The 18874-nt window shown below is 45.6% G+C and overlaps 3 protein-coding genes across 6 annotated transcripts; 2 read left to right on the forward strand and 1 right to left on the reverse strand.

The window, feature by feature from the left end:
- The first annotated feature begins 520 nt into the window (after positions 1 to 520).
- Positions 521 to 5677, forward strand: LOC136456411 (uncharacterized). Of its 4 annotated transcripts, XM_066456270.1 has the most exons (14): positions 521 to 1517; positions 1629 to 1736; positions 1829 to 1933; positions 2037 to 2121; positions 2269 to 2338; positions 2535 to 2595; positions 2753 to 2806; positions 3012 to 3165; positions 3305 to 3401; positions 3712 to 3821; positions 4281 to 4387; positions 4561 to 4671; positions 4766 to 4942; positions 5485 to 5677. In XM_066456270.1, the coding sequence occupies exons 2-13, from the start codon at positions 1650 to 1652 to the stop codon at positions 4880 to 4882; spliced, it is 1158 nt and encodes a 385-aa protein (XP_066312367.1). In that variant the 5' UTR covers positions 521 to 1517; positions 1629 to 1649; the 3' UTR covers positions 4883 to 4942; positions 5485 to 5677. The 4 variants fall into 4 exon arrangements, with proteins under 4 accessions (XP_066312367.1, XP_066312368.1, XP_066312366.1 ...); XM_066456271.1 differs by lacking the exon at positions 521 to 1517 and having other exon boundaries at positions 1552 to 1736; positions 5463 to 5677; XM_066456269.1 differs by lacking the exon at positions 521 to 1517 and having other exon boundaries at positions 1553 to 1736.
- LOC136456413 (reticulon-like protein B9) lies at positions 4998 to 6758 on the reverse strand. Its single transcript, XM_066456273.1, has 5 exons — positions 6572 to 6758; positions 6275 to 6455; positions 6030 to 6171; positions 5712 to 5781; positions 4998 to 5606 (listed from the first exon to the last, which is right to left on the reverse strand). Exons 1-5 carry the CDS (start codon positions 6615 to 6617, stop codon positions 5440 to 5442), a joined length of 606 nt encoding a protein of 201 aa, XP_066312370.1. The 5' UTR covers positions 6618 to 6758; the 3' UTR covers positions 4998 to 5439.
- Positions 6759 to 6780: 22 nt separating this feature from the next.
- LOC136456414 (non-specific lipid-transfer protein 2-like) lies at positions 6781 to 7830 on the forward strand. The gene has a single exon (XM_066456274.1). It carries the CDS (start codon positions 7332 to 7334, stop codon positions 7623 to 7625), a length of 294 nt encoding a protein of 97 aa, XP_066312371.1. The 5' UTR covers positions 6781 to 7331; the 3' UTR covers positions 7626 to 7830.
- The last annotated feature ends 11044 nt before the right edge of the window (positions 7831 to 18874 follow it).

Consider the following 18874-nt stretch of genomic DNA (forward strand, 5'->3'; position numbering starts at 1 on the left):
AAACATTGGCGAACCGGCATTGGTTGGGCTGGGGGGCCTGGGGTCGGTATTACGTAGCCCGTTGCGTAAACGGGTTTCGAGAGACCCAATTATTCACGGGTCAATCAGAGGAAGATTTACATTTTTATCATTACAAATAATAACACTTATCCAAATATCATCCTAAGAATGGCACTTATAAAGCCCTTTGACACGGTTCATCCAAAACGGCTTCACTGGTAAAGCCAAAGCCGGTGAAGTCAGAAAAACTGATTTTTTCGGCTTCTAGTTCATTTTAACCTCAACTTATAAAATGACTTTACGCTACAGTGCCTCGATTTACACAAAATAGATGAAGCCAAAGCCGACATAAACCGTGCCAAAGAGGCCCTAAATATACCAGATGAGAAATTTTAACATCAGATTTACCATCTTTATGCACGCCACGTCAGCTCGACAGGCCTGCGCCAGTCAGCCTCTCTCTTCCTCTCCGACAGCTGGGTCCTGCAGATCCTCTCACTCCCAGGTGGTCCCATTCGTCAGCTTTGTCTCCCACCTCCGGCACCTGGATGGGAGCCAGACACCACCAGCTTGGTCCCCCATCCATGGCTGCCGAGCGTCCGAGGACGACGAGAAAGGCTCACACGCGAGGGCGAGCTCTGCCCGGCGGCGGCGCGCTGTTGGCCTTGTGCGTCGGCTGCAGCCACGCCAGCGGTGCGCCTGTCGTGCCTGCTGCCCGACGTAGCACCGGCCGCCGGCGTCAGCGGCGGAAGCCGTCTTCGTCCCCGTCCACACGCGACGCCGAGGCCGAGCACGAGCAGCCGGACGCCCTCGCCCGCGTCCTCCGCACCGAGGCTGCCGTCTCGGGCGTCTCGCGCAAGGCCGCGGCCGCGCGGCAGCAGACCGCCGCCATGGGCAGCCACGACGAGCTCCCTGCTGCGCCGCTCATTCCTCCACCGCTCGCCCATCCTCACGTCTCCAGCTAGCCACCTCAGCGCCCGCCTCCACCTCCTTCACCCCGTGCTCGCGCTCGCAGCTCGAATCCAGGCCGGATTCGCCGCTCCCGCTGCTTGCTGATCGCCATGGACGCCGCCAGATGCAGAATAAGAGCCTTGTCCGCCGGGGCCGACCGCACCCGCGCCCAGGCCACCAGCGCCACCGTCGGCCGAGCTCGCCTGCGCCCGGGCTGAGCTCGCCGTCAAGATCGAGCTCGAGCAGCTCGTCGTCTCCATCCTCGACGACCCCAGCGTCAGCCGCGTGATGCGCTCTCCAGCACCTAGGTGAAGGCCGTGGAGAAGGCCGTGTGCAGCACCGCGACCATCGTGAGGAGACCAGGGAGTGTGCGTATGCCTGGAGGTGGAAGATGAAGTTGACAAGTGGGGCCCACCTGTCAGTGAGAGGATCTGCGGGACCCAGCTGTTAGTGAGGGAGAGAGAAGCAGGGCAGGGCAGCAAGGACATTTTGGCTACTCCTGGCCTCCTGGGAGCCAACGCGTCGAGCTGGCGGCGTGGCGTATCAGCAAAGATGACAAATATAATGTTAAAACTTCTCAAATCTAGTAAAATTTATAAGTATCATTATATTAGGATGAGTGCCTTTCTTAATAACTGTAAAAATGTAAATCTCCCTCAATCATTACTCGCACGCAGCCTGCGTCCACCGGGATCTTGATGGAGAGCTGGGTCCGCGCGGTGGTGGAGGCCATCCACTCCTCTCGTTCGCAGGCCGTCATCTACCTCGCCGGCGGCGCATCTCAGGTATCCGTACCAACACCTCTCATGCCGACGCGCGTGATGTAATTTTGCCGTAAAAAAATCGGCCAACTCCAACTGTTTGGCACCCCCGTTAGGCGCAGGCGCTCGGCTGGCTCCTGTCCGTGCCCGGCGCGTCGGGCACCGTCCTCGAAGTTGTCGTGCCCTACTCCAGGGCCTCCATGGCGCAGCTCCTTGGCAAGGTAACCAAATCGGCACTCCCGGTCCTGGAGCACTCTTCGCTTCCACTTGAGAATTCACAGATGGCTAATGGGGAACTCGCACTGATCCTGCATTGATGGTCAGATGCCCCTGCAATTCACTAGCAAGCAGGCTGCAGAGGACATGGCACTGGCCGCGTACAACCGAGCACTCAAGCTTTCTGGACCAGGTATTTGGGGACTTATGCTGCTTATCTAACTTCCCAGCATTTGATCATTCTGCACATGAGTATGTAATTTGTAGAATTGCACCATTTACACCTAACATGATCTATCCTTGCCAAAAAATTTGAAGCAATGAGTGGGAGTATGTGTAGGTCTACAAGTTATGGGTGTTGGATTTACTGGGTCACTGGCAAGCTCACGTCCAAAACATGGTGACCACAGGTATGCCTTGCTCACAAACTCACCCCTTCACCAGCCTAGAACAGTGGTTATGCTAGAATATCTGAGTTAGCATATGCTTTGAGATGCGGTCATAAGAACCTGAGCACATGGTGTGTGGCACAAAATTCTCATCCTTTGAGGAGTCAGTGGATCTTGATTATGCACTATATAATATTTGATTATTGTTTTCAAATAGGTTTTATGTGTCAACGTGGACACATAATTGCCTCAGGACATCACATGTTACCTTGTCAAAGGTACAAGTACCGCTGTTCCTTTCTTACCCTTTAAATGGTTTGTGCTCTCTACTATTTTAATATCAGCGGGGTCGGAATTTGCAGTAAAATTAGCAATGCTATGCCAGTATTATTTTTAAACTGTGTTGCCTCATGGTACCATATTCTTTCTACCCAGGGTTTACGGAGCAGAGAGGAAGAAGACAAGGTTTCAAGCTACTTTTTGCTTAAGGTTTGTTATTATGTTTCACTAGATGCACTGCACTTGTATATTCTCAGTGGTAATATCGATCAAGTTGAACATCATAAATTCATAACCAACAAATATGAGCAACAAATCCTGATCATGTGATCATATCAGGATTGCCCCAAGTCTTATGTTAATTGATCATCATTCTCTAAGATAGTGCTCATTTTAAGAGTTCACCATGTTGTAGGCAATAGCAGATACCTGCAGAGTTTCTGCAACCATTCAGTCAGACATTCACGAACCTGAAATTCCAGAAGAAAGCATGGAGCAATTTGATGAAGATCAAGAGCTTCAGCAAGTTATTGATGGGCAAGTTTGCATGAAAGTCTATAATTTTGCTGGTATATTTAGCACTCGCAGTTGCTCTGTTTTTCATTCTAGAATTCTTCCATTTTCATTGTGAAATCACTTTGTCCTGTCTTGTGGGTTCTATGTTTTTCTATAACTCCAATTTTTGAACCACACTGTTCTTCAATGTAGCTCTGGCGGAAAATAACTTCAACAGAAAAATAATTCTACCTGGTTCGTTCAACCCCTTGCATGATGGCCACCTTAGATTGTTGGAAGTTGCATCAAGGTTTGATTTTCTCCCTGTGAAGCTAGGAGTGTAGATAAAAAAAATTGTACTGCTGATTTCATCATGCTAAATACTAGCAAGGAGAAATATAAAAGCCAAAAATGCAAAGAAAGTAGTACAGTGTTGAAGTGGAAATGATATGTCACTTGTCTGAGAAAGTTACTAATCAAAGGGAGGGTTTATTATGTTTTGATAATGGGCATTTGGCTGCGCAACACTATTTTCATATAGCTATCTTTGCCTTTTTTTGCTGTTTCTACCTATGAAAGAGTAAATTGCCTGATATCTTTCATGAAACCTCTTCTTGTAGCATGTGTGATGATGGGCTTCCATTCTTTGAGATATCAGCAATTAATGCCGATAAACCTCCACTATCTATTGCAGAAATTAAGAGATGTGTTGAGCAATTTAGAAAAGCAGGTATGTCCCAGTGCCATGTACGCTGTTAGTTATATGACATGACTTCCATTTTGCTATACTGCTAGAACTCTAACCAGGTTTCAGGCCAAGCTTGTAAACATAGTTCAATTGCAGTTACAGAGAACTAGGGTTTTGTTTACCATGCATTCAAGCGGCCATTCATCTAATATCTTATTGATCCATGAACAAAAATATTTCTTGGGGTCTCTTTACAGAAGTGTCCAGTCACATTTTTCCGGAGTTTGTGTTTATGTTACTAAACTATGAAATAGTGATTGACTAATTGGGCAACCCATCTTTGGTTTTACTGAAATTATGTTTATTTTGTCATCAGTTATCATTTACTGCTTTTGATGGAGTAACTGATTTTTTCTAAGATAGAAATGGTTAGGAAATAATGTATCTATTTGCTTGGGAAACTCCGTCCAGTGTTCAATGACTCTGATCTTATTTCTACAGGGAAGAATGTGATTATATCTAACCAACCATACTTCTATAAGAAAGCGGAACTTTTCCCAGGAAGCGCTTTTATAATTGGTGCAGACACTGCAGCAAGGCTTGTTAACGTAAGAAACTATTTGCAGTTTCTTTCGTCTTTATGGTTTCTATCAGCACTTTGTACTTACTTTTGAGCATATTATGGTATTGTCTTCACTAACAGAGCTTACTCATTGCAGCATAAGTAAATTGGCAGTTGGATATTTTTGTTGTCTAACTAAACTAGGTTTACTCATTGTAGCCTAAGTATTACGGAGGAGATTACAACAGAATGCTGGAGATACTTCTCGAATGTAAAAGCACAGGTACCACTTTTCTTGTTGGTGGCCGAAAGATTGAAGGAGATTTCAAGGTATTGGTTAACATCGACGTTTTCTTTACACATATTTGAAAAAAGGAAGAAAATAAAAGAGGACATCTGATACTATATATGGTATTTGTCTAAGGTCCTTGAGGATTTAGACATTCCAGAAGAGCTGAGAGACATGTTCATCTCCATTCCGGAGGAAAAGTTTCGCATAGATATTTCATCTACTGAAATAAGAAAGAGCCAAGGGCTCTGATGTATCAAATATGGTCATATTCTACAGCAGATTTGGGATGATTCTCCACAACCATAGAAGGTACAAGTGAATCTTTTCATATAACTCGTGCAATGTTTAATTCCAAGGACTCCACATGTATGCTAGTAAAACACATAGCGCCAGCATTTTACATGTGAGAAGACATTGAATGATGAATCGGGCGATGTTAACTATTTTTCTTGCTGAGCCCATATTGGACGCTTTTTTATTTGTTGTACACTTTGTACTTAAAAATAAACCCATGGTGTCACAATTGAAAGAGAAACCACCACTCAATTCTTGGTAACATATGCTTTGTTGAGATTACAACATTAGTGTCCATTTCATATTGATCGTTGAAGTCATGAAAATATGCTTGTATCACACATTGATAGGTACATTTGGATGCTAGCAGTCAGATCTGAATTCTCCAAGCTCAAATGGAGTTACTTTTTCGCATTTGTGGGATTGTGTTCACACATCCTGTTGCAAATTATGATAGGTCCATCCATGCATCCTTTCAAGGGAACTATTGATGTATCCTCAGGGAGTATATTTTATTTAACTTTTGTCTTGACAGGGCCTCTTGGTATTTTGTTCAGGAAATTGGAATCAATCCTCTTGTAGAACCTCTTGATGTCTTCACTACCCCTTGCGGCTAGGTGGTCAACCTCTATCTCATATCTTTGGTACAATGCTGGCAAAGTGTGGGCGCAGAGAAATCCTGTGGAAGAAATATAAGACTTGTTAAATGTATAGTCACAACTGGTTTATATGGTGTCTTGTACGTTTATCTTGCTATAAAAACACTATTTTCTGCGCTACTCACCAAGATATAGTAGACTTGTGAAGCTGTAAGAACTGCCAATCTCTGACAATATTAGCAGTGACACGACCACCTTAGAATTAGAAACAGAACATTGTTAGTGCAAGACTAAAGTGTTGTAAATTTCCCAAAACAGTACTAGATTGTTGAATAGCATTGGCAAAATAATGGCCCGAGCTTTTCGATATGCAAGTTTATTTAACTTAAATTCCAAGTATCACACATGTCGGATCTTTGCAGTATGCTGTATATTGGCACTGTAACAATCGCCATATGTTTTTTCTCATAAAGGTAGCAAAGTAATAACTGATTGTAATGTACCAAGAGGAATTTCTTCAGATCCTTTCCGCATGCAATGTCATAAAGAGCAGACACAGTGTGTGCCAGTTTGTAATGGATGATCTGTGCTATTTGTCGGAAGGCATGTTCAGAGATGATGACTTCTGGGATTCTTGGAGGGGCTCTGCAACGCAAAACTGGTTAGTTGAATAATGCTTCTTGTGCCTTTGTGTCATTTAAAATTTGTCTAAGCCCGCAATTTTCTCATCAGAAAAGGAAAGGCGTACATGTTCAAGAGGGGCGCAGCATTTGACCAAATGAAGATCACGAGCATGGCCAGGGCGGCTATCTGGCAAACGAGCGGTATAATGTTGTACTCAACAACTTCGAACAGGAACCATATCAATGTGGCCCCAGCAAGCACAACTGCAGACAAGTTCCTGTCCTTCCACAGTAAAATGTCCGCGGCTGCGAGGCACAAGCACAAACAATTGGGGTCATGAGTAAAATCTGCTCTAAAGGAAACCACACTGATGCAGATCGCGTAACCTATTTTTCCCAGAAAGAACAGAAGAGCAGCGTACCTCTCCCTCCATCGAGAAGCTTATGAATCGACTCGTCCGTTGCCATGATCGCTTGGGAAATTCGGATGCATGTGTTTATACGAGGTTGGGGACGCTGAACTGTTATTTTGGTTCATATGATCGGTCTATTGCAGAAAGCACATCTTTATAACCACCCAAAATGCTAGTATATAATCATCTCAGGGGGCATAGGCTGTGAAGAAAAGGATAGCTTGCTCGGTAGGAATTGAACTGTCGAAGGGAACAAATGAATCGACGGCAAGTGTCGCTCCAACAGATACTTTGCCTCAGGAATTGGGGAACTCGTTGTTGGGGACAAGAAGCAAGTTCAATTATTTTCAGAAGTTTGCCAGATTATTTATCTTGTCGATGTCATCTTCAAAATCAGACGATCTGCTGGCTTCCCACTTGGGAAATGGGAATAGTACAGGACCTATGACATAACCAAAAGTTTAACTGAAAAACTACTCAACAATACGTTCGCAGGATGTGCACGTACCTCAACCTTGTTAGAATCGTGATGACTGGTGAGAAAGCATCAAATGGGCAGGCCTTTCATCGGGCGTGCTTCACCTAACGGACACTGGGCTCGATTGTGCATGCTTACACCGTGACTCACCTCACCTGCTAATCAGCAAATCCACCATACTACAGCCAGGCGCCTACAAAAAGCTCCTGACGACGTTCGTGGACTCCCAACCCACTCCCAGAATCCCAGTCCGATCCAGTGAGAAGAGAATTTGCCGGGATCGTCGGGACGATGAGGCCGGCCGTGTTCTTCCTTGTGGCGGTGCTGCTGGTCGGCATCCTCTCCAGCCGAGCCGCGGGCGACTTCTCGGCTCTGGCGCCGTGCGACGTGATGCAGCTGAGCCCGTGCGCGAGCGCGTTCGCGGGGAAGGCGTCGCCGACGTCCGCGTGCTGCGTCAGGCTCAAGTCCCACGGGCCCAACTGCCTGTGCCGGTACAAGGACGACGCCAACCTGAAGCGCCTCGTCGACACCAGGCACAAGCGCAGGGTGTTCACCGCGTGCAAGGTGCCCGTGCCGAGCTGCTAGCCGTGCTAGCTAGCTCCGTCGGCGCGCGCAGCAGGCACGCACGGGCACGGACGCCCGCTGCCACGCAGGAATGAATAAACTAGATGAACGAAGAGGGAGTTGGAGGTTTGCTGTGATTTGTGGTGTCCGGTCAAGGTCGTTGGCTAGCTAAATTTGTTTGCTTGTTTACTGTCTCGTACAAACTCAACTCGTGGGAGGTGTTGCATTGCATTGCAATCGAACGATGTAGTCACCAATTTTCCATGTGAAATAAATCACCACCATTATTGCTAAAGAAAACTTACCGAGACGTGTACATGCGCATCAATCAAGTCGTTCTGAATTCACAAACCCCAAAGCACAAAGCGAACGACGACCGTGCAGTAGCGTTTACGCAACGGTGCAACACTTCCCGACACGATCCGAGTTCGTCAAATCGAGGATGCGCCCCTAAACCCTCTTCAAATCAGAAATGCTATATGACACACATGTGTTTTGTTGTTTGTTGGCACACGAATTTTGTATGAGTCTCTGTTATGTGGGTCCACATGTCTGTGCTATTTTTTCAGATTTTTTGAGTCGCGCCCGATTTGTGGTGCCCGTTTCGTTTTCTTCCCCATTTTCATTTCCTCTCGTCTCTCTCCTTAGGCTGTTGTTTCCCGATGGTAGGGCATATGGCGATTTTCTAGGGTTTGGAGAGGTACGTTGCTTCTGCTGCCTTGGGTTTGTAGTAAATCTCCCTCCCCGTGCTGTGGTTCGTTTTGCTTTGATTCGAGTTTTATTTTGCTTTGTTTCTCTGGTTTTTGGTGTTGGTTGAAGCACGGTGGATCCATGGCGGCAATGGCGCCCTTGGTGTTGTTTGATGTGGGGATTTATTTCCTGGTTCATGGATCCATGGAGCCGGCGCCAGTACAACCGCCTCCCCTCCTTTTTCTCGCGTCTCCATGGCCTCCTCTGTCTCCACTCCGTCCCAGCTCTGCTCCTCGCACTCCCAGGTCGCTACCACGGCCACCTTCTGGCCTCGCACCTGCACGTCTGCTCCGCCCGACGCGACGGCCACCTGGTCGCCTCGCAGCCACGCGTCTGCTCCGGCGCTGACGCCTAGACCACACTGGCACGCCGGTGGTTGGGGGCAGCTCTCCTTCCTCTCTTGTAGTTCAGAGCCATGGACATCGCACCCGCGCTCGTGTCCCTGCTGTGAGGATGTGCCAGTGTCGTTGTGATGCTGATCTGCATTCTGGTAGTTTGGGACGCCGGATGCTTGTTTTTCTTTCAATTTTTTCAGATTCACTCGTCCTTGTGGTTGTGCAATCTTCGTATGCCCCTCCCATTGCTGTTGTCCACCTTTGATTCGTTCATTCTCCATGTTGTTGTAGTAGAACTAAAATTTGTTTGCACATTCTGTATTAGCTAGTGTACAATACAGGAACCTGCTCAAGTGCCACTGATTGCTAGATCTAGTCTCGTGTGGCCCTATGAGTTGCCTATGGTTGATTTTTTTTCTACCTATGAGCAACCTATTATTGTTTCTGAAATTTTCAGTCATAGTATGTGAGTGTCCAAATTTATTAGAATTTGCACTCCTATTGAAGTGTGATATTTGTTGATTTTGCACAATCCATTGAGTGTGCAAATTTGTTTGTGGTTGAAATTTTTGCGTGTTGTGCAGATTCATTTTCTAGGCTTTGTTGTGATCCATCCATTTTGTCATTTTTTGCCTTTGCCAGAGTGTCAGTCTATGTATGTAGAAACTAGTTGGAAATAAACAGAGATTGGCCCTACCCAGCTACTCCTGGTGTGGTGTGGTGTCTACACTTGTTTTTTCAGTATCAGAGTATAAGTGACAGTACTAGAGTTTTTAGGCCTGCAACACACAACTTGTATTTGTCATTGTAAGTGCAGGACATAAATGTGATGTGTTGAGCTCATTTAGTTTTGCTTCTGGTCCATCTAAGCTGATGCTTGTGAGTAATTGTTCATGGCTAATTGCTTTTTCTCCCCTGAAGTGTTGATGGGCGGCCTGGGGCTTGTTTATTTATCTCTAACCGAATTAGCATCATGGTTGATCCACTTCTGTTATTGTGGTTGAAATTAGTTGTTGACCATAGATCTAGGTTGGCATAGTTGTTTTGATTCTCCAATTGTTTGATTCATCTTTTATTTTGGTGGCGACCTCTCATATTTTTTATTCAGAAATGCTATATGACACACATGTGTTTTGTTGTTTGTTGGCACACAAATTTTGTGTCCGTTGGATGAAGAATCGATGTGTGGTTTGTTCCGATGTGGTGTTGGTTGGTTTGTGACACTGACGTGCAGGGCCCACTCTGGCTGTCTGGTTGCCAGACACTGTTCATATTCCTCGATCCACGTGCACAGACAGGAAAGGGAGCGTGCTTTCTGGAGCTCGTCGCTGTGGCTATTGTTCTAACCCTCTTTGTGCTCCTCCCCGTCGAGGCCCGTCGGTGTCCCTTCCTTGGTGATTCGGAGGCTCGCTCATGTCCGCCATACCTTGAGGTCATGAGGTATTTTCTTACGTCGTGCGCTCTCCACTGCATTGAGCTCTGTTTTGTTGGATAGACTCAGTTTTTGGTTCAATAGATCTATGATTTGATGGCATCTGTGATGTATATGTGGTTCAATTCGAGTTCATGTAGGATGAGTCTGCTTGCTTTTGTGTCACCTGGACGGGCGTTGTTTCGTCGGTGGATTTGCCTTGTGTCGTCGCTTCCGCCGTAGACGACGAGCGACCAGGCGAAAGCAGGGTGGGGTGGGGATGATGTTAGGCGAGGTGGAGGATGGGTGATTTGCGCTTATTTAGCCCCTTGATTTGCGCTTGTTTGATTTTGTTGTGGGTTTCGGAAGTGCTACTGCTCGAGGGGAGCAGGACAGACGAGGTGGAGGAAGGGTGATTTGCGCTGTGTTCTAGTTTGATTTGCGGCTGGGATCGTGCTAGGGGTCTGTAGAGCTAGTTGTCTCTGAATGTCAGTGCTAGCTAGTTGATTTACCCATTTGCTCGCCATTGGTTTTGTTCTCTATTTTGCTTCTTTTGTGTTTCATTTCCTGTCCATTGATTCTGCTGCATGAGTGCTCTCTGATTTGGCATTTAGATCACCAGTGTCCAGTGGATGAGCATGGATAACAATTTACCAATGGATGAGCATGAAAAAATTGAAACAATCTATCCTTTGTCACTAATACCAACCAAATGATTCTGTTGCATTGCATATGTTGTCTCTGAATGTCAGTGCTAGAGATGCGTTGATTTACCCATTTGTGTTTGACAGATTAAGTTCCAGCAATCTATTTGTGATATTAGTTGCTTGTTGGTACATTAAGTTCATATGTGTCTCAACTGATTGTGGTTTGCTTGGAACATTTAGTCCACTTTGTGATAGTAGTTGCTTGCTCTCTGAATGTCTAGTTCTAGAAATCTATTGATCTACCTACTGTGAAACTATAATTTGATAGAACTATGTTGATCATGGTTTGCTTGGGATATTCAAGTTTAGATGGTTAAGTAATCATCTCCTAAAGTCTGTTCAGCCGTTAAAAAAATATTCTCTTATGATTTATCCTTTCCCATTTTTGATTGTGAGTAGATCGTAGTTACTTGTGGTCTGCAGTCTGCTTGGTTTTGGTACATCCAGAGTCCTGCTATATCTCATAGAGTTTCTAGATGGAACACCAGGCCTATCAGAAAGTACACCAAGATGCATTGGGTGTGAAAATAGACTATTGATCTGTTTGATTTTGTTGAATGCTATGTTTGGATTAGTGAGTATTGATCTGCTAAACCAGACAGGCAGATTTTGTTATCGATCAATTTGTTTGTAGCTGTAGCACTGTCTCGTTATGCAATTAGTGTTTTATCTGAAGCCTCTCAAGAGGCATCATTAAGGGGGCGAGGTGATTGACTTGGTTCTGAGTAGGACGAGGTGATTTGACTTGGTTCTGAGCATTCTCGTTTTGGTTAGCGATGGCCGATTAAGGTTATAATTTTTTCAGCTTAGCTGCCCTAGGTTCTAAATATTGTGGTCTTGGTTTGTTCAGGTGCTGTGCTAGCCTACTAGATGATTACTAAAGTAGATTTGAGATTCTACTTTTTGATGAGAGGTGAACTGGCTGCATAGAGTTTGTTGTTAGCTCAGTGAATTAGATTCTTATTAGTGTTTGTATCCATTGAACTAGTAGTGGTGAAATGCTTCATTGGTTACTGTGTTAGCTATAAGGTGCTCATCATCCATACATCATATTACTGTAATATTATATACTTGAGGTCGAGGCACTTAGCGTGAGTGATTTTTGTAGTCCGATTTTACTTGGTGCTTAGTGTACTTTTTATAGCTTTTGCCCTTCCTATGCTGCTACTGTGACTTTAGGTGGTGCTTGTTCCTTGTCAATCTGAATGTTCACCCACAACTTGCTTTGGTTCTGATAAATTTGTTGTTGTGGCAACAGTGTAGGTTTTTGTGCCATTAATGCCTGAGTGGTAGTGTGTTCTGTGTTTTCATAAAAAATTTGAATCTTTTTGTAATACCCTCGGTGTTACACTATAAATCTTTTGCTAAAACACTGCATGGGCATCATGTTTATGTGATAGTGTATGTAATATAGTGTATAAATCAAATTCTGTGACCCGAAATGTTCATCGAAAACGCGAAACGAAAGTTACATTCAATGTCGCGTTATGTCACTTAGGGTTGTAAATGAATTTTTATTAAGCGAAAATGCTATAGAATGTATATACAGAATTTTAATAAAGTTTGTAGTACAAACTTTGTAGGTGACGATGAAATACCTACGATTGAGAAATGAATTCCCTAGCTAGCATGGTTGGTAGCATGGAAATCGAGGTTGACGCGAATCCGGGCAAGACTTAGTTAAATTTCTTAAGTTGAAAATTGGTTCGATGAGGTCAAGTTTGGCAATTTTTGTAGGAGATTTGGGTTAAGTAATGGTGGGGTATTAGGGCTTGTTTCAGTAGTTTAACATACTCTCTTGAGGATAGAAAAGGTGGTTTGGCGCATGAAGTTGATTTTTGGGGCGCTTTAAATTGCGTGCATAGCACGTTTTTGGCCGGTGTCACCATCTAGACGTGGTCACCACGCTCCAGTACCATCGTCGGCATGCCAGCCACACGCGTGCGTGTGCCGGTCGTGCTCGACTGGTTGCAGTGGTCGATAGCCCTGGCTGGCAGCGGGCCCGCCTCACTGCCGCGATGCATGCTGTCACCGCTATTGGTGCCCTAGAGCCGCTCGTGTTGCCCTATTGCCAGTCCTGCTCCACCAGTCACCATCGCCGTCTGCTCGGGTGTGTGGCATCATAGGGCCATAGCCATCCTTATCAGCACGCATGTTTCCTCTACGTCGCATTGTTGCTTCGCGTGCACCCGCATTGTTGTGTCACGTCGCCACTACCACCGCTACGCATGCCTACGACGCCGTCACATGACCGTGTCGCCGTCGGCTTGCAAATTAAGGCACTGTGGCTGCGCGAATCATGTCGACTCCATACATGCATGTGTAGCTCCTGTGTGTGACCTTGTCCTCGTCTATGGAGTGGCAAGCGCCACGCTGCCTTCCTAGGTCACCTCCGCCTTTAATGGCATCGCGCTAGAGTCGCCGAGACACGCCAAGGCCAGCTCGCAGTGTCGGTCAAATCCATGCAATTGAGTGCACCTGATATTTGAGTGGGATCCTAGCTACGCGCTGAGCTCAACCACTGTTGCAACCGTACTATGCCGAGGCCCAATTTGAAGCTTCCCTCGTTGTCGGCCATCTTAAGACCCCACAACAGCGCCCGTTCAATTCACCTCGCACCGTCCACCTCCATTCAATTATTTGGCACTATGTCTTCGCCCTGTTCCCCTCCATCCAGTGCGCACCCAATTTCCACCACCATTGCCTTCCCAGTGCTATTAGCTTGGTCGCACCACCGCCGCTGTTGTGAGGCTTGCCATGTGCGCATGGTCGGATGCACCTGGTCCGTCCCTGGTCAAGCCACCACATCTGGTAGGTTCAGGGTGAGTCACTGATGCCCATTCTTGAGTTCGTTCACGTCGTCTGTGCCTTGGCTCATGGAAACATGGCCGCCATCACAGGAAGGAATCCGCCGCCATGGAGGGAGCTCGGGACAGCGTCTTCGTTCACCGCTTCACCGCCCATCGCTTCGAGTTTGCGTCTAGGTGAGCATCAGCTCGTTATTGGGGGTGGGGAGGGACTAGTTTGGCCGGTGTGACTGCCCAGTGCGAGCACCGCCACGTCGGTGCACATGCGGGTGCCCGAGGGTATGGCTATGGTAAATACGAAAAGGGGAGGGGCGTAATTGTAAGATAGCCGACTAAAGGAATAGTGCTATAGACATCGGTTGGATTCGGTATTAGAGAGAGGACGTTTTAGCAAATGTACCGATGCGCGGGGGCCTCCCCATCGTGGGCGGTCGTCGTGCGGTTGGGCCACGTCTATGTGGGCCACGCGGTGGATTTTGGTTTTTCATTTTCCAGTGAATTAGTAAAGGTTTATTCAATTTAGTTTTGAGCCAAACTTTGAAAAATTATAGTAAATTATGTAGATGATAAAAAATAGTGAAACAAAATTTGTTAGGTTCACAAAAATGCTATCTAGCTATTGGTGTAGTTAGTTTGCAGTTATCTATGATAATGATAGATTCATTAATTCATTTAGGAGAGCTTAGTATTATTTAGCTTAATATTTGTCAGAATTTTTGTGGTAAATTGGTGATAGCGATAGCCATGAACTTTTTACAGTAGGTTCATTAGATTATTATGTACTCACTGTACTTTTTGTAGCCCTTGAGTAGATTGATAAATAGAGTAGCTAGTACTCCTTGTTTTAGTATACATATAGTAAATCGGTATTAAGAGTAAGAATGCCTTTAGTTGCTAAGATAGTACATGCCATGTTTCATACTTGTTAGTGGTAACAATAGGTAACTTAGCACCTCAGTCGGTAGAACTAGCTTAGTAACTTGATAGGTGTGTTCGTATTTTAAGAGTTGCTATTGCTGTATTACTAAGTGTTGCATCATCATTTCATGCATGTAGATAACGAGTTGGTAGAGTTCGTGCCTGTGGATGAACAAGACTTCAAGGAGATCATTGAAGAGTACAAGGAGGAGATTCTCGTTCAGGAGGGAGCCCCGGAGGCATCAGTTGCTAACTTTGTTGACACACCGTCTGCCCAAGGCAAGCCCCGATGCATAACCCTTATTTTGAATGATCACTGGATATATATGATGTGCATTTATGTTACAAGTATTTTATGAAAACTATATGCATAAATATATCTACCTATGAGTCCTACTAGTATAGGTCGAGTAGCTGCTATGCTTAGGATTTTGGTAGCATGAGTAACCTGTCGTTACTCATAATAGGTGATTATTATCACTCATGATAAAATAGTGGAAAGGAAAATGGAGACCGGGTAGGGATATGGTTTGGGTATTGGTGGGTGTAATAGGTTGTGTCCTACGGCCAATGGGGCATAGCTTGGTTACACTTTTTTCCTGTCTATGTCAATTAAGGACTAGCCATTGCAATGGACGCTAGGTAAGTCACAGATTTATTATCCCGAGCACATACTTGGGTATGGGCGCAGGGAAGGCTTGTTGCTCTCTTGTTGTGGGTTCTGGCTCTTTTCGGACCGACTGATTGGAGGCAGGGATTGTGGAGGTCTAAGCACCACACTAAGTCCAGGACTCAGGAGCGGGGGCTTGGAGTCCAAGTTTGGATGGGGACCTGGACCCCTTAACATGAGAGTGGTGAGTTGGTCCTACTTGTGCCTGGGGTACAAGCGGGACGTTTGTTTCAGAGTACCCAGCTGGGCACATTGATTCATGAATCACCGCCGTGTCGGTATGACTTGTCTAAACTCTAGCACCGTAGTAAGAACTAAAAGATGAAAGGTGATGAAATGGAACTATTTGCTCAACTCTTGCTTGAAAGTAGAACATGTGCTTACATAGAAGGGCTAGATAATAAATTAATCATGACTGCTAATATTAACTTACATAAGGATTCACTATTAGTATTGCTTTCCGCAAAAAGGAAACCAACAAACCATATAGCTTACCATATTCCTTGGAGTTGGGAAATTATTCCCATAAGTCAGATAAGTCTTACGAGTACATTGTGTACTCAGGGTTTATTTACCCCTGTTGTAGGTACTGCTTGAGACATAGCCATTGTGTGAAGGATTCTTCTGGTGGACACAGACGGATCCTTGCTTATTATCGATAGATGTTTACTTGCTGTTTATTTTCTTTCCGCTGTTTAATATTTCGCACTCTGAATTTGGTAATGTAATAATACAATTTTTAAGAACTCTGGATGTATGAAATAGACTAAGCAATGTAAACTTGTTCTCATTATTGGATCTTGTAGAAAAAATGTGGATTATTCGGGCTCTCCCGTAGGGTGTGCTCGACGGAATCTGCCCGATGTAGCTTGCTCTCGGGGCGCTTAGTGTCTAGTGGAAGACGAGTGCCTCCGTAAGTGTGTTATTTTGAGCGGTTCTGCCACACTTTTCTGAGCGGGCCACAGTCTTGGCGAGGGCCAAGGTGAAAGTGGCTGGGGCAATGGGAACGGCAATAGGGAGAGCCATGAGGCTCCATGTCTGGCTCCTCCTCCTCCTCCACCACCACCTCCGATGACTCATGAGGAGATGATGGCGGAGATGTTGGCTGCTCGCCGCGAGTCAGCCCGTGCCATGGAGCTGCTGGCATAGGCTATCGGTGGCTTCACCTGTGGAGGCCATGGAGGTAATGGTGGGAACGGGGGTGGTGCCCACGGTCCTGAGGGACCCTGCTCTTATTAGGATTTCTTAAAGACGCACCCACCCATGTTCATGCCCATGGCTGAGCCTCTAGATGTGGAGCATTGGCTTCATGTTCTGGAGCAAAAGTTTCTACTGCTCACTGTAACTGATGAGCAGAGAGTGTGCTTTGCGATGCAACAGCTGTTGGGATCTGCTAGTGCATGGTGGGACACATTTAATGCCATACAGCCGGTGGATCACCATGTGACCTAGCAGGAGTTCACTGTAGCCTTTAGAGAGTATTATATTCCTGATGGTGTTCTAAATAGGAAGTTGATAGAGTTTCTAGACCATTGGCAAGGAAGCATGTCCATGATGGACTATGTCAACAAGTTCAACCACTTGTCGTAGTATGCTGGGACTCATGTTGATTCTGATGAGAAGAAGAGAGACCGTTTTTATCACGGCCTCTCGTGCATCTTGTAGAAGGAGTTATATACTGGGAACTATCAGACCTTTGGGGCGATGATGAATGATGCTATTGCCATGGAGGGCTTGCAGCATGACTCTCAGGTGGAATGGAAGTGCAAGCAGGTGTCTACTAGGTCTTCTAGTCATCCCTAGGCATAGATGGTGTAGGTTGTCAGGTGGGTGCCCTACTAGCCCTCGGGTGGGCATTCATTTCGACAGCCTCAGTAGACCTTTCAGGCTCCTTCCACTCAGTATCATGCACATACCCAGTAGGTGCAACACCAGCAGCCCTAGGGACAGTCGGTCCCACCTTGTTTGGGACTAGGGAACAAGCCTGGTGCTTGTTTTAAGTGTTGCAAGTAAGGCCACTATGCCCAGGAGTGTCCGCAAAACCAGTCGGCCTAGTCTGCTCAGCCTTCAGCTAACTCCAGGCTAATCAAGTGGATAGTTATCAAGAAGAAAGTGCTAGTGAGCCAATCTAGATAGGTTAATTTCACGGAGGCTAAGGAAATATTGCAAAATGAATCGGTGATGGCTGGTATGTTCACCATTGATTCCCATCCAGCTTATGTATTGTTTGATTCTGGTGCATCACATTCATTCATGAGCATGGGATTTGCACACCGGCACAATATACCTCTTATGGCTATACCTTTTGCCTATAGAATCAGTACTCTGGGTGCGCAGTTGTACATTAATATTCAGATGGACACAGTGGGCTTAGTATTAGCCACTCACACTTACCATCTCTAGTTCATGGTGCTGCTTGGGCAAGGCATTGATTCAATTCTAGGAATGAACTGGTTGCACATATATGGGGTAGTTTTGGATCTAAAGCAAAGAGTTATGGAGTTATGGCTTTCTTCTTTTGAGGATAGGATGTCTCTTCTTATACCCTCAGATCTAGCCTTACCTATTGCTACTCATGCTAAAGCTTCTCCTAATCTTGCCTCTATTCCTATGGTATGTGAGTTCTCGGATGTCTTTCCTAAAGATCTACCTAGGTTGCCATCGGAGAGAGATGTGGAGTTCTCCATTGAGTTAGAGCCTGACACTGCTCCTATCTCCCAACGCCGTACCGCATGGCCCCGAAGGAATTGACTAAAATGAAGAAACAGTTAGAAGAGTTGTTGGAAAAGGGATTCATCTATCCTAGCTCTTCACCATGGGGTTGTCTAGCCATTTTTGTGAAGAAGGCGGCTGAGGAAATATTGCAAAATGAACTGGTGATGACTGGTATGTTCACCATTGATTCCCATCCAGCTTATGTGTTGTTTGATTCTGGTGAGCATGGGATTTGCACACTGGCACAATATACCTCTTATGGCTATACCTTTTGCCTATAGAATCGGTACTCTAGGTGCGCAGTTGTGTGTTAATACTCGGACAGACATAGTGGGCTTAGTATTAGCCACTAACACTTACCGTCTCTAGTTCATGGTGCTGCCTGGGCAAGGCATTGATGCAATTTTGGGAATGAACTAGTTGCCTGTATATGGGGTAGTTTTGGATATGAAGTAGAGAGTTGTGGAGTTATGGCTTCCTTTTTCTGAGGATAGGATGTCTCTTCTTATACCCTCAGATCTAGCCTTACCTGTTGCTGCTCATGCTGAAGCTTCTCTTGATCTTGCCTCTATTCCTATGGTATGTGAGTTCCCGGGTGTCTTTCCTAAAGATCTACCTAGGTTGCCACTAGAGAGAGATGTGGAGTTCTCCATTGAGTTAGAGCCTGGCACTGCTCCTATCTCCCGATGCTCGTACCGCATGGGCTCGAAGGAATTGGCTAAAATGAAGAAACAGTTAGAAGAGTTGTTGGAAAAGGGATTCATCCATCCTAGCTCTTCACCATGGGGCTATCCAGCCATTTTTGTGAAGAAGGAGGCTGAGGAAATATTGCAAAATGAACTGGTGATGGCTGGTATGTTCACCATTGATTCCCATCTAGCTTATGTGTTGTTTGATTCTGGTGCATGACATTCATTCATGAGCATGGGATTTGCACACTGGCACAATATACCTCTT

The sequence above is a fragment of the Miscanthus floridulus genome, chromosome 6 (assembly GCF_019320115.1).
Source record: "Miscanthus floridulus cultivar M001 chromosome 6, ASM1932011v1, whole genome shotgun sequence".
Classification (NCBI taxonomy): Eukaryota; Viridiplantae; Streptophyta; class Magnoliopsida; order Poales; family Poaceae; genus Miscanthus; species Miscanthus floridulus.